Consider the following 12,169-nt stretch of genomic DNA (forward strand, 5'->3'; position numbering starts at 1 on the left):
ATTTAAATGCAGTTTACTAAAATACTAATTATGTCCAAGATTATTTATTTGAATACAGAGTAATAGAATTCCAATAGAAGGATCATAGAGAAAGATGTGCTAGCCCTGATGTTGATACAGCCACTTTGGTATACAGAATTGTTTTATATTTTTGGCTCCTTCGATATTTCTGGAAAAGATTAATTTAGAAATTCAGAGAGTATCTAAAACTTAAACTTTCAAAAACATAAAACATTACTTGAACCCCAATCTCCTGAAATACTCCTAGTTTTCTTTCTTTTTCTTCTTCTTCTTTTTTTTTTTTTTTTGAGACGGAGTCTAGCTCTGAAGCCCAGGCTGGAGTGCAGTGGCGTGATCTCCACTCCTGCAAGCTCCTGCCACCCAAGTTCCATGTTGTTCTCCTGCCTCAGCCTCCCGAGTGGCTGGGACTACAGGCTACCTGCCACCATGCCTGGCTAATTTTTTGTATTTTTAGTAGAGACGGGGTTTCACCATGCTGGCCAGGATGGTCTTGATCTGACCTCGTGATCTGCCTGCCTCGGCCTCCCAAAGTGCTGGGATTACAGGTGTGAGCCTCCGCACCCAGCCAAATACTCCTAGTTTTGTAAAGATAGCTCTCCATGATATTGATTTCTTCTATTTAATATTTCTGAAATATAGAGTTTAAAGGTCACTACACAATAAAAATAAACTACCACCAAACTAATGAAATACTGTAGCATATTTTAAACAGATTGACAGGAAAAGATAACTTCCCTGAAAGTATTAAGAAGTTTCTTGATTGAAAGTGATCTTGTTTCATTCTTCTATTCGTGGATTAATTCCTTTGCCATTAATTTCTTACTCATAGTAATAGTATCTCTGTGACTGACTAAATCCCAGTTGTTTTGATATATCAGTAGAATGGCCATATAAACCTGGTTGCCTATTAATATATGTTGCGTAATACCTTGGATGATCTTCACCAAATGCACTTGCTTTTCAGATATCAGATCTTTCCTTGAAAACAACAGGATTGGAATTGTAACTAACACTTCCACGCTGAGAGTGTCTAAACCTGGATTCACCATAATCATAATCTGCACTACCATAGCTGCCATGTCTCCAAACTAAACCTGATTGACCTCTTTCCCTTTCAGTGCCCTCAGAGTGATAATTATAGGAACTAGAACTGTGAGGACTGCCACGTGACTGTATTCCTGAATGATATGCAGAATCTTGTGAAAGACTACCAAAGTGACCATGTTCTTTACTGGTAGTAGTGTCTGAATATACAGAGGAAGACTGAACATGATTGCCTGTATCATGATGATAGGATCGGGGGTGTCTGGATACATCTCTTGACTGCTCCTGAACAGATTCATGAGGATTTCTGGAAGCAGACTCAGACTGCCTCTCAGAGTCTTCTGAGTGTCCCTCACTGGCACTGTCCTGGTTAACACTGGATCCCCGAAGTGTGCTTCTCCTGGACCCCGCTGACTGTCCCTGGCCGGACTGTGAGTGTCTAGAACTGTCGGCCTGAGTGGAAGCCTCGTGGTGACGTGACCCTGAGTGCCTGTATCCATCTCCTGATTGTTCCTCGTGACGTGTTTGTCTGCTTGCGCTTCTGGCTCCTGACTCCCCACGGGAGGCATCAGACCTTCCCTGGGAGGTGGTGTGGCTGTGATGGGACCCTGAGTGTCCAGAGCTGTCTACCGATTGCTCATGGTGGGATCCCTGTCTTCCTCCTCTGCTTGACCCGTGGTGTCCATGAACGGTGTCCTGAACCTCATGGGATGCTGAGTGCCTGGAGCTGTCTCGTGCCTGCTCATTGCGGGATCCTTGTCTTCCACCAGTGCTGGGGCCCAGTCCTCCCATGGGTGACCCTGTGACCACCTGCGGAGTGCTCACCTGGTAGACGAAAGACCCTGAACGTCCAGACCTTTCCCCTGACCGGCCACGTGCAGACTCTTGGTGGCTGTGCGGATGGGGTCCAGCCTGTCCGTGGCCTGACACTGACTGTGTGTCTGAGTGTTCTGAATGCCCCTCACTGTCACTGAACTGACTACCGCTTGTCTCAGGTCCACGGGTCATGACTGCAGATGAAGCTTGTCCACGCCTCTGTTCCTGAGTGTTCGAGCTGTTCAAGGACTGCTGGTGGCGGATCCATGTCTTCTCCTGGACTTGATCGCTCACATGGGATGACACAGCCTGTCCACGGTGAGGAAGTAAGGCCTGTGTGACGCAGTGCCTGATTGTCTGAGAGCTGTCTGCAGAGTGCCCAGGACTGCCTTGTCTCGATGGGACCGGGTATCTGGACCCATGTCTTGACTGCTCCCGAACAGATCCATGATGGTTTCTGGAAGCAGACTCAGACTGCCTCTCAGAGTCTTCTGAGTGTCCCTCACTGTCACTGTCCTGGCTAACACTGGATCCCCGCTGCTTGTCCTGAACCCGCCAGGATTGTCCCTGGCCGGGATCAGCAGGTCTGAGCTGTCGGCCCGATTGGAAGCCCGTGGTGACGCGGGACCCCGAGTGCCTGGATCCATCTCCTGATTGTTCGTGATTTGCTTGTTCGCTTCGCGCTCTGGCTCCTGACTCCCACGGGAGGCATCAGACCTTCCCGGGAGGTGGTGTGTGGCTGTGATGGGGACCCCTGAGTGTCCAGAGCTGCTCCACCATTGCTCATCGCGGGATCCCGTCTTCCTCCTCTGCTTGACCCGTGGCGTCCATGAATGGTAGTCCTGAACCTCATGGGATGCTGAGCGCCTGAGCTGTCTCGCGCCTGCCTGGCTGCGGGATCCTGTTCTGCACTGCTGGGCCCAGTCCGGCCCATGGGTGGACTCCAGACTGTGCCCGTGAGTGCTCACCCGGTGACCTGGGTAAAAGACCCTGAACGCCCAGACCTTTCCCCCTGGGACCGCCAGGTGCAGACTCTTGATGGCTGTGCGGATGGGGTCCAGCCTGTCCGGCCTGGACACTCGACCGTGTGTCTGAGTGTTCTGAATGCCCCTCACTGTCACTGAACTGACTACCGCTTGGTCCCTGGTGTCCACGGTCGCTGACTGCAGATGAAGCTTGTCCACGCCCTGTTCCTGAGTGTTCTGGAGCTGTCTGCTGACTGCTGGTGGCGGGATCCATGTCTTCTCCTGACTTGGATCGCGCCTGCTCATGGGATGACACAGCCTTCGTCCACGAGAGGAAGTGTTCGTGTGACAGTGCCTGATTGTCTGGAGCTGTCTGCAGAGTGCCCTCGCGACCGCCTGCTCCTCGATGGGACCCAGGTATCTGGACCATGTCTTGATCGTCTCCCGGTGATCCACATGATGGTTTCTGAAGCAGACCTTCAGACTGCCTCTCAGAGTCTTCTTGAGTGTCCCCTCACTGTCACTGTCCTTGGCTAACACTGGACCCCTCGGCACAGGCTTGTCCTGAACCCTCGCTGATTGTCCCTGGGTCGACTGTGCGCAGTCTGGAGCTGTCGGCCCGACAGCTCTCGTGGGTGACGCGGACTCCTGAGTGCCTGGATCCATCTCCTGATTGTTCGCGGACGCGGCTTGTCTGCTTTCTGCGCTTCTGGTTCTGACTCCCCACGGAGGCATCAGACCTCCTGGGAGGTGGTGGCTGTGATGGGACCCTGAGTGTCCAGAGCTGCCCATTGCTCATGGTGGGATCCCTTGTCTTCCTCCTCTGCTTCTGGACCCGGCGGTGTCCATGAATGGTGTCCTGAACCCTCATGGGATGCTGAGTGCTCTGAGCTGTCTCGTACTCGCTCACAAGTGATCCTTGTCTCCTGCACTGCTGGGCCCAGTCCGCCCATGGGTGTGGACTCAGACTGTTCGCGGGAGTGCTCAACCTGGTAGACCTAAAAGACCCTGAACGCCCAGACCTTTTTCCCCTGGACCGCTGTGGGTGCAGACTCTTGGTGGCTGTGCGGATGGGGTCCAGCCTGTCCGTGGCCTGACACTGACTGTGTGTCTGAGTGTTCTGAATGCCCCTCACTGTCACTGAATCGACTACCGCTGGTCTCCTGGAGAAAATCCACGGCACGCTGGACTGCAGATGAAGCTTGTCCACGCCTGCTCCTGAGTGTCTGAGCTGTTCAAGGACTGCTGGTGGCGGGATCCATGTCTTCTCCTGGACTTGATCAGGCCTTGTTCGAGTGGGATGACACAGCCTGTCCACGAGAGGAAGTGTCTGTGTGACGAGTGCCTGATTGTCTGGAGCTGTCTGCAGAGTGCCCGTGACCGGCTCTGTCTTCGTGATGGGACCCGGGGTATCTGGACCCATGTCTTGACTGCTCCCGAACAGATCCATGATGGTTTCTGGAAGCAGACTCAGACTGCCTCTCAGAGTCTTCTCGAGTGTCCTCACCGCTCACCGTCCTGGCTAACACTGGACTCCCCGGCGCCAAGGCTTGTCCTGAACCCCGCTGATTGTCCCTTGGCCGACTGTGCTTGCCTGGAGCTGTCGGCCCCATTGAAGCCTCTGCAGACGTGACCTGAGTGCCTGATCCATCTCCTGATTGTTCTGCGGACGGCTTTGTCTGCTTGCGCTTCTACTCCTGACTTCACCGGAGGCATCAGACCTTCCCGGGAGGTGCAGGTGGCTGTGATGGGACCCCGAGTGTCCAGAGCTGTTCACCATTGCTCATGGTGGGGATCCCTGTCTTCTCCTCTGCTTGACCAGGGTGTCCATGAATCCGTGGCCCTGAACTGGTGGGATGCTGAGTGCCTGGAGCTGTTCTGTGCTCTGCCTTGGCTGCGGGATCCTTGTCTCTCCTGCACTGCTGGGCCCAGCCAGTCCGGCCCATGGGTGGGATTCCGTGACTCTCTGTTCGTGAGTGCTCACCTGGTAGACGAAAGACCCTGAACGTCCAGACCTTTCCCCTGACCGCCACGTGCAGACTCTTGGTGGCTGTGCGGATGGGGTCCAGCCTGTCCGTGGCCTGACACTGACTGTGTGTCTGAGTGTTCTGAATGCCCCTCACTGTCACTGAACTGACTACCGCTTGATCCCTGGTGTCCACGGTCGCTGACTGCAGATGAAGCTTAACCACTCGTTCTGAGTGTCTGAGCCGGGTTCGCTGACTGCTGGTGGCGGATCCATGTCTTTCTCTCCTGACTCTGATCGTCTGCTCATGGGATGACACAGCCTGCCCACGCAGAGGGAAGTGTCTGTGTGACGCAGTGCCTGATTGTTCGGAGTTGCCTGCAGAGTGCCCGTGACCGGCTCTGTCTTCGTGATGGGACCCGGGGTATCTGGACCCATGTCTTGACTGCTCCCGAACAGATCCATGATGGTTTCTGGAAGCAGACTCAGACTGCCTCTCAGAGTCTTCTGAGTGTCCCTCACTGTCACTGTCCTGGCTAACACTGGATCCCCGGCGCGTGCTTGTCCTGAACCCCGCTGATTGTCCCTGGCCGGACTGTGTGCTGCAGCCTGAGCTGTCGCTCCCATTGGAAGCCTCGCAGACGGGACTCCTGAGTGCCTGGATCCATCTCCCTGATTGTTCCTGATTGCTGGTTCGCCTGGCGCTTCTGGCTCCTGACTCCTCACCGGGAGGCATCAGACCTTCCCTGGGAGGTGGTGGCTGTGATGGACTCGAGTGTCCAGAGCTGCTCACCGGACAGCTCATGCAGGGATCCCTGTCTTCCTCCCTGCTTTTGACTGGTGTCCATGAACTGTGTCCTGGAACCTCATGGGATGCTGAGTGCCTGGAGCTGTTCCTGTGCCTGCCTGGCCAAGTGGGATCCTTTCTCCTGCACTGCTGGGCCCAGTCCGCCCATGGGTGGGACTCTGACTGTTCGTGAGTGCTCACCTGGTGGTGACCTAAAGACCCTGAACACCAGACCTTTCCTGACCGCCACGCAGACTCTTGGTGGCTGTGCGGATGGGGTCCAGCCTGCTCAGGCCCGACACCGACTGTGTGTGTTCGAGTGTTCGAATGCCCCTCACCGTCACTGAACTGACTACCTTGGTCCTTGGTGTCCACGTCGCTGACTGCAGATGAAGCTTGTCCACGCCCCTGTTCTGGAGGTTCGAGCTGTCTGCTGACTGCTGGTGGCGGGATCCATGTCTTTCTCCTGGACTTGATCGCGTTGCCTGTTCATGGGATGACACAGCCTGTCCACTTGTGAGGAAGTGTCTGTGTGACCAGTGCCTGATTGTCTGAGCTGTTCGCAGAGCGGCTCTGCGGACTCGCTCTTGTCTTCGCGATGGGACCGGGTATCTGGACTCATGTCTTGACTGCCCTAACAGATCCATGATGGTTTCTGGAAGCAGACCTCAGAGACTGCCTCCTCAGAGTCTCTGAGTGTCCCTCACTGTCACTGTCCTGGCTAACACTGGATCCCCGGCGCGTGCTTGTCCTGAACCCCGCTGATTGTCCCTGGCCGGACTGCAAGGCAGTTCGAGCTGTCGCCCCATTGGAAGCCTCGCAGACGCGTGGACTCTGAGTGCCTGATCCATCTCCCCTGATTGTTCCTCGACGGTTTGTCTGCTTGCGCTTCTGGCTCCTGACTCCCCCAATGGAGGTACCAGATCTTCCCGGGAGGTGGTGTGGCTCACGGGGACCCCGAGTGTCCAGAGCTGCCCACCGACAGCTCATGGGATCCCTGTTCCTCCTCCTCTTCGCTTGGACCTCGTGGTGTCCATGAACGGTGTCCTGAACCTCATGGGATGCTGAGTGCCTGGAGCTGTCTCGTGCCTGCTCATTGCGGGATCCTTGTCTTCCTGCACTGCTGGGCCCAGTCCGTCCATGGGTGGACTCAGACTGTTCGTGAGTGCTCACCTGGTAGACGAAAGACCCTGAACGTCCAGACCTTTCCCCTGACCGGCCACGTGCAGACTCTTGGTGGCTGTGCGGATGGGGTCCAGCCTGTCCGTGGCCTGACACTGACTAAAGGTTCGGAGTGTCTGAATGCCCCTCACTGTCACTGAACTGACTACCGCTTGGTCCCTGGTGTCCACGGTCGCTGACTGCAGATGAAGCTTGTCCACGCCCTGTTCCTGAGTGTCTGGAGCTGTCTGCTGACTGCTGGTGGCGGGATCCATGTCTTTCTCCTGGACTTGATCGTGCCTGTTCATGGGATGACACAGCCTGTCCACGAGAGGAAGTGTTCGTGTGACAGTGCCTGATTGTTCGAGCTGTCTTGCAGAGTGCCTCGCGGACCGCTCTGTCTTCGTGATGGGGACCGGGTATTCGGACCATGTCTTGACTGCTCCTAACAGATCCATGATGGTTTCTGAAGCAGACCTCAGACTGCCTCAGAGTCTCTGAGTGTCCCTCACTGTCACCGTCCTGGCTAACACTGATCCCCGGCCAGGCTTGTCCTGAACCCCGCCTGATTGTCCCCCGCACGGACTGTGCAGGTTCGGAGCTGTCGGCCCCATTGAAGCTCAGACGTGACCCTGAGTGCCCGGATCCATTCCTGATTGTTCCTCGGGACGCGGTTTGTTCGCTTTTTGCGCTTGGCTCCTGACTCTCAATGGAGGCATCAGACCTTCCTGGGAGGTGGTGTGGCTGTGATGGGACCCTGAGTGCTGTGAGCTACCACCATTGCTCATGTAGGGATCCCTGTCTTCCTCTCTGCTTGACCCGCGGTGTCCATGAACGGTGTCCTGAACCTCATGGGATGCTGAGTGCCTGAGCTGTCTCTGCTCCTCGCTCACAAGGGATTCTTGTTTTCCCCAGACTGTTGGGCCCAGTCCAGCCCATGGGTGGGATCAGACTGTTCGTGAGTACCACCTGGTGACCTAAAGACCCCTGAACGTCCAGACCTTTCCCCTGACCGGCCACGTGCAGACTCTTGGTGGCTGTGCGGATGGGGTCCAGCCTGTCCGCGGGCCTACACTGGATCTTCAGTGTCTGAGTGTTGTGAATGCCCTCACCGTCACTGAACTGACTACCGCTATTCCTTCCAGGGTCCACGGGCTCTGGACTGCAGATGAAGCTTGTCCACGCCCTGTTCCTGAGTGTCTGGAGCTGTCTGCTGACTGCTGGTGGCGGGATCCATGTCTTTCTCCTGGACTTGATCGTGCCTGTTCATGGGATGACACAGCCTGTCCACGAGAGGAAGTGTCTGTGTGACGAGTGCCTGATTGTCTGGAGCTGTCTGCAGAGTGCCCGTGACCGGCTCTGTCTTCGTGATGGGACCCGGGGTATCTGGACCCATGTCTTGACTGCTCCCAACAGATCCATGATGGTTTCGAAGCAGACTCACAGACTGCCTCTCAGAGCCTCTGAGTGTCCTCACTGTCACTGTCCTGGCTAACACTGGATCCCCGGCGCGTGCTTGTCCTGAACCCCGCTGATTGTCCCTGGCCGGACTGTGCGTGTCTGGAGCTGTCGGCCCGATTGGAAGCCTCGTGGTGACGTGACCCTGAGTGCCTGGATCCATCTCCTGATTGTTCCTCGCGGACGTTGCTTGTTCGCTTGGCGCTTCTGGTTCTGACTCCCACCGGAGGCATCAGACCTCTCCCCTGGGAGGTGGTGTGGCTGTGATGGGGACCCCTGAGTGTCCAGAGCTGCCCACCTATTGCTCATGGTGGGGATCCCTGTCTTCCTCCTCTGCTTGGACTGTGCAGGCCCGTTTGTGAACGGTGTCCTGAACCTCATGGGATGCTGAGTGCCTGAGCTGCTCCCTGCGGCTCGCTCATTGGCCAAGTGGATCCTGTCTTCCTGCACTGCTGGGCCCAGTCCGTCCATGGGTGGGATCTCCAGACTGTTCGCGGGAGTGCTCACCTGGTGCAGACTCTAAAGACCCTGAACGGCCCAGACCTTCCTCTGACCTGCCACGCAGACTCTTGGTGGCTGTGCGGATGGGGTCCAGCCTGTCCGTGGCCTGACACTGACTGTGTGTCTGAGTGTTCTGAATGCCCCTCACTGTCACTGAACTGACTACCTGGTCCCTGAGAATCCACTCTAAGGTTGACTGCAGATGAAGCTTGTCCACCTGTTCCTGAGTGTCTGGATTGTCTGCTGATCAGCTGGCGGCGGGATCCATGTCTTTCTCCTGACTTCGATCGCCTGTTCATGGGATGACACAGCCTCGTCCACCTAGAGAAGTGTCTGTGTACCCAGTGCCTGATTGTCTGGAGCTGTCTCCAGAGTGCCCGTGACCGACTCTGTCTTGGTGATGGGACCCGGAGTGTCTGGAGCCATCTCTTGACTGCTCCCGAACAGATCCATGATGGTTTCCGGAAGCAGACTCAGAGTGCCTCTCAGAGTCTTCTGAGTGTCCCTCACTGTCACTGTCCTGGCTATCACTGGGATCTCATGTTTTTCTTCTGCCTCTACCAGTCAGATTCGACTTGTATTTGCATTTGGTGACCTGTTCACTCCATGTGAGGATTTGTCATCAGGTGACCTTGATGTCTCGTATCTTCTGTTTTCTTCCAATATATTTTCAGTGGTGTCATCAACTTCATCCTGGATTGCGTGATATATGGCAATATGGCCTGATTCTGTCCATTTTTCAGCCATTCTTCCTGCATTTTCATAATCAAATTGTCCGTCCTCTTTTTCTTCTTTCTTTTCTGGTCTTTCACTTATCCTCTTCCCCTCGTGTTCTAATCTAGTTATTTCAGTCTTGTTTTTCTCTTTTTTACTTGACTTATGATGGTTTTGTCCATATTCTTCTTCTTTATATGTAGGTGAATATCCTTTTCTTTCTTTTTTTTCAAAACTAGATTCATGCCTTTTTCCCCCTCTTTCTCTTGGGCTCTTGGACCTTCCCGTATTCCCTTTTCTGTTGTTTCTTCTTTCCAGACTTAAGGGTCTCTTTCTCTTTTCTTTGTTTTCTTCCTCTTTATTATCTTCATGTTTATCATGATGACTGTGCGTTCTGTGCTTGTGTCCTGATATTGGTAAATTCTGTTGTCTAGTAGACTCATAGTATGCTTGCGCCAACTTGAATACCATCAGAAGAAACTCAGTGAAGTCAATTTTCTTATTGTGGTCTATATCCAGGTGATCCATGAATACCTCAACCGTATCTGGGTCATCTGGATTCTGTACAGAGGGAAGTCACAGAGGGAGACTGCATCAGACAGAATCACATTATCAGCCAATTAATTCAAAGTTAATTTAGGCACTATGATCTTTGAGTATCATTTAGTGGGACAAAATCTTTTTGTTTTTTTAAGACTTTTTCATCTCATCCTCGCTCAGGTGTTATATGTGAACAAAGATGTAAAGACTAGTAAGGTGTCAACATATGATGGGGTAGGTGACCCTTTTTCTTATTTTAAAAGTCAGAAGTATATATAATTCATTGCTTAATTTTATTTAATAAATACTCCCTTATAATGTTGATGTTTGGCAGAATATTATAAATACCAAATACTAAGAACTAATTTACATTAATTTTTAAATATTTATATATTTTTTTCTCTGAGTGTGTCTGTGTGTTTATAATGTACATCCAGGTATAGGGGAAGAAAATAAAATCTATCTCTTTTGAGACAAGATTAACTCTGTTCCTATTTTAAATGAAATAGTTTACAAAGAGCTCAAAATAACCCTTGGTTAGATTATTGATGAGAAACACGAATGCTGTATCATTTGGTCTTGTCAGAGACTCTTACCTTCAGGATTGGCCGAAACTCCTTTTCCAGAAGTTCCTTCAGCTCTTTTTTGCTCAATGTGTCAGTGTTTTTATCTTTTTTTGAATATTGCTTGAAAAGATTAATTATGGCAAAGATGTTTTCCAGGAGAGTAGACATCTTTTGGCAATAAATGTGAACCTAGAAAGAAGAAATGAAAATGTACTTTTTTTGTACGTCTTTTTTTCTAGGTTATATTAATTATTACAATCATTTTCCACATTTTAAACCTACATTTTCCTCTAAGTAATCCATCTTTAAGAATGGAAGATGGCCATGAGAAACTTTTCTCTACCATCTACGTAAAGAAAATGAATAGAGTTTTACTTACTTAAATAAAATTGCCCATTTTTTTTGCCTTGTGCCCACTTACAGCTAGACTTAGCAGTCTCACAGACCTTAGTGTGCTCTAGGTAAGATCATCCCTCTTGCTGATCTTGCCATTGCTAATAACAAGAATTTAGAAATGCTGACTGGTTTTAAGCAGTAAAATTTACTCATATAAATTTACTGAAAATTACTTCCCCAAAAGCTATCTTAATAAATGATTAATTTGCTAAGATACAATTCTCTGAAAGCCAGTTAGCCATATGACAAGATACTCAATGAACATTCATTCAAATTTTCATTTTTTTTTGAACATTTCATGAAGTTTGTAATATTTAATTGTATAGGATGGATTTAATAGCTCTTCAATATTTAAAGAGAAAGGTTTTTCTGACTGGGTTTCATTTTGCCATTTAAGGAATGTTCACTTTATCTCATTGGTGAAGAAATTAGTAAGCATGTCAATAAATCTAAGCATGTATTATAAAGAATTATAACTTTATTAGGACTTACAAAACCAGGTGAAACTAAAATACTGTAGAAAACAATGTGAAGGAGATTACTGTAGCAGTCAGAACTAAAACATTTTTGGACCTTAGGTTGTTTGGTAAGAGGAATTAGATATTAATGAATTTTGCTGTGGTTAAGTCATATATGTATTTTGGTAAGTTTATGGGTATTTACTAAAAGAATAGAATTCATAATTTCTAAACTATTAGAGATGAAAAAGGGGAATTAAGAAACTTTAATAATTCAACAGAAGCCAGGAAAGAAGAAAATAAGAAGCACAGAAAAAGAAAGGTAAACAGAAAGTGTAAAATAAATTAGTAGAATTATAAGTAATTTTATTATTATTAATTATAACACATGTAAAATAGACCAGATCTTGCCAGTTAAAATATAGATTGTAAAGACTGAATTTAAAAAATGACAGTTATATGCTTCTTATAAACCCTTTTAAAATTTATGATTATTTTCAGCCAGTCTTATTTATGATGATATTCTATTTCCTGAACTTATCTTTACTTGCAACATATGCAAAATCTCTGTCTCAAGGATCTCACTCTTTGACCTCCTCTTCCACCCTGATGTCAATAATTCTTTAACCTCTCTATTTACTGCTTTATGTACTCACTTCCCTTTTTACCTTGGTTAGACATTATGGTTAATCTCCCCGATTAATCCTTGGATACATCCACTTGTCCCACTCTTTCTTATACCCACTGACCAAAGCTTCAACAACTTGTTCCTTTCC

General features: G+C 50.2%; 1 protein-coding gene across 1 annotated transcript in view; it reads right to left on the bottom strand.

Annotated features, from left to right (window-relative positions):
* FLG (filaggrin) overlaps window positions 1-10,724 on the bottom strand; it is an 89,023-nt gene extending 78,299 nt beyond the window's left edge. The window contains 39 exon segments of the mRNA XM_031666315.1: window positions 986-2,577; window positions 2,858-2,887; window positions 2,890-3,081; window positions 3,083-3,126; window positions 3,129-3,195; window positions 3,197-3,312; window positions 3,365-3,674; window positions 3,677-3,814; window positions 3,869-4,339; window positions 4,341-4,492; window positions 4,495-4,515; window positions 4,518-4,625; window positions 4,628-4,757; window positions 4,759-4,874; window positions 4,877-5,083; window positions 5,086-5,536; window positions 5,538-5,652; window positions 5,654-5,676; window positions 5,678-5,722; window positions 5,725-5,772; window positions 5,774-6,009; window positions 6,012-6,111; window positions 6,114-6,232; window positions 6,235-6,456; window positions 6,459-6,548; window positions 6,551-6,604; window positions 6,607-7,491; window positions 7,494-7,692; window positions 7,695-7,870; window positions 7,873-7,909; window positions 7,912-8,171; window positions 8,174-8,220; window positions 8,222-8,493; window positions 8,496-8,781; window positions 8,783-9,010; window positions 9,012-9,034; window positions 9,036-9,271; window positions 9,274-9,994; window positions 10,570-10,724. Of these exon segments, the coding sequence (XP_031522175.1) occupies window positions 986-2,577; window positions 2,858-2,887; window positions 2,890-3,081; window positions 3,083-3,126; window positions 3,129-3,195; window positions 3,197-3,312; window positions 3,365-3,674; window positions 3,677-3,814; window positions 3,869-4,339; window positions 4,341-4,492; window positions 4,495-4,515; window positions 4,518-4,625; window positions 4,628-4,757; window positions 4,759-4,874; window positions 4,877-5,083; window positions 5,086-5,536; window positions 5,538-5,652; window positions 5,654-5,676; window positions 5,678-5,722; window positions 5,725-5,772; window positions 5,774-6,009; window positions 6,012-6,111; window positions 6,114-6,232; window positions 6,235-6,456; window positions 6,459-6,548; window positions 6,551-6,604; window positions 6,607-7,491; window positions 7,494-7,692; window positions 7,695-7,870; window positions 7,873-7,909; window positions 7,912-8,171; window positions 8,174-8,220; window positions 8,222-8,493; window positions 8,496-8,781; window positions 8,783-9,010; window positions 9,012-9,034; window positions 9,036-9,271; window positions 9,274-9,994; window positions 10,570-10,707 (8,705 nt within the window). The 5' untranslated portion in view covers window positions 10,708-10,724.
* Window positions 10,725-12,169: the final 1,445 nt, after the last annotated feature.

The sequence above is a fragment of the Papio anubis genome, chromosome 1, assembly GCF_008728515.1.
Source record: "Papio anubis isolate 15944 chromosome 1, Panubis1.0, whole genome shotgun sequence".
Classification (NCBI taxonomy): Eukaryota; Metazoa; Chordata; class Mammalia; order Primates; family Cercopithecidae; genus Papio; species Papio anubis.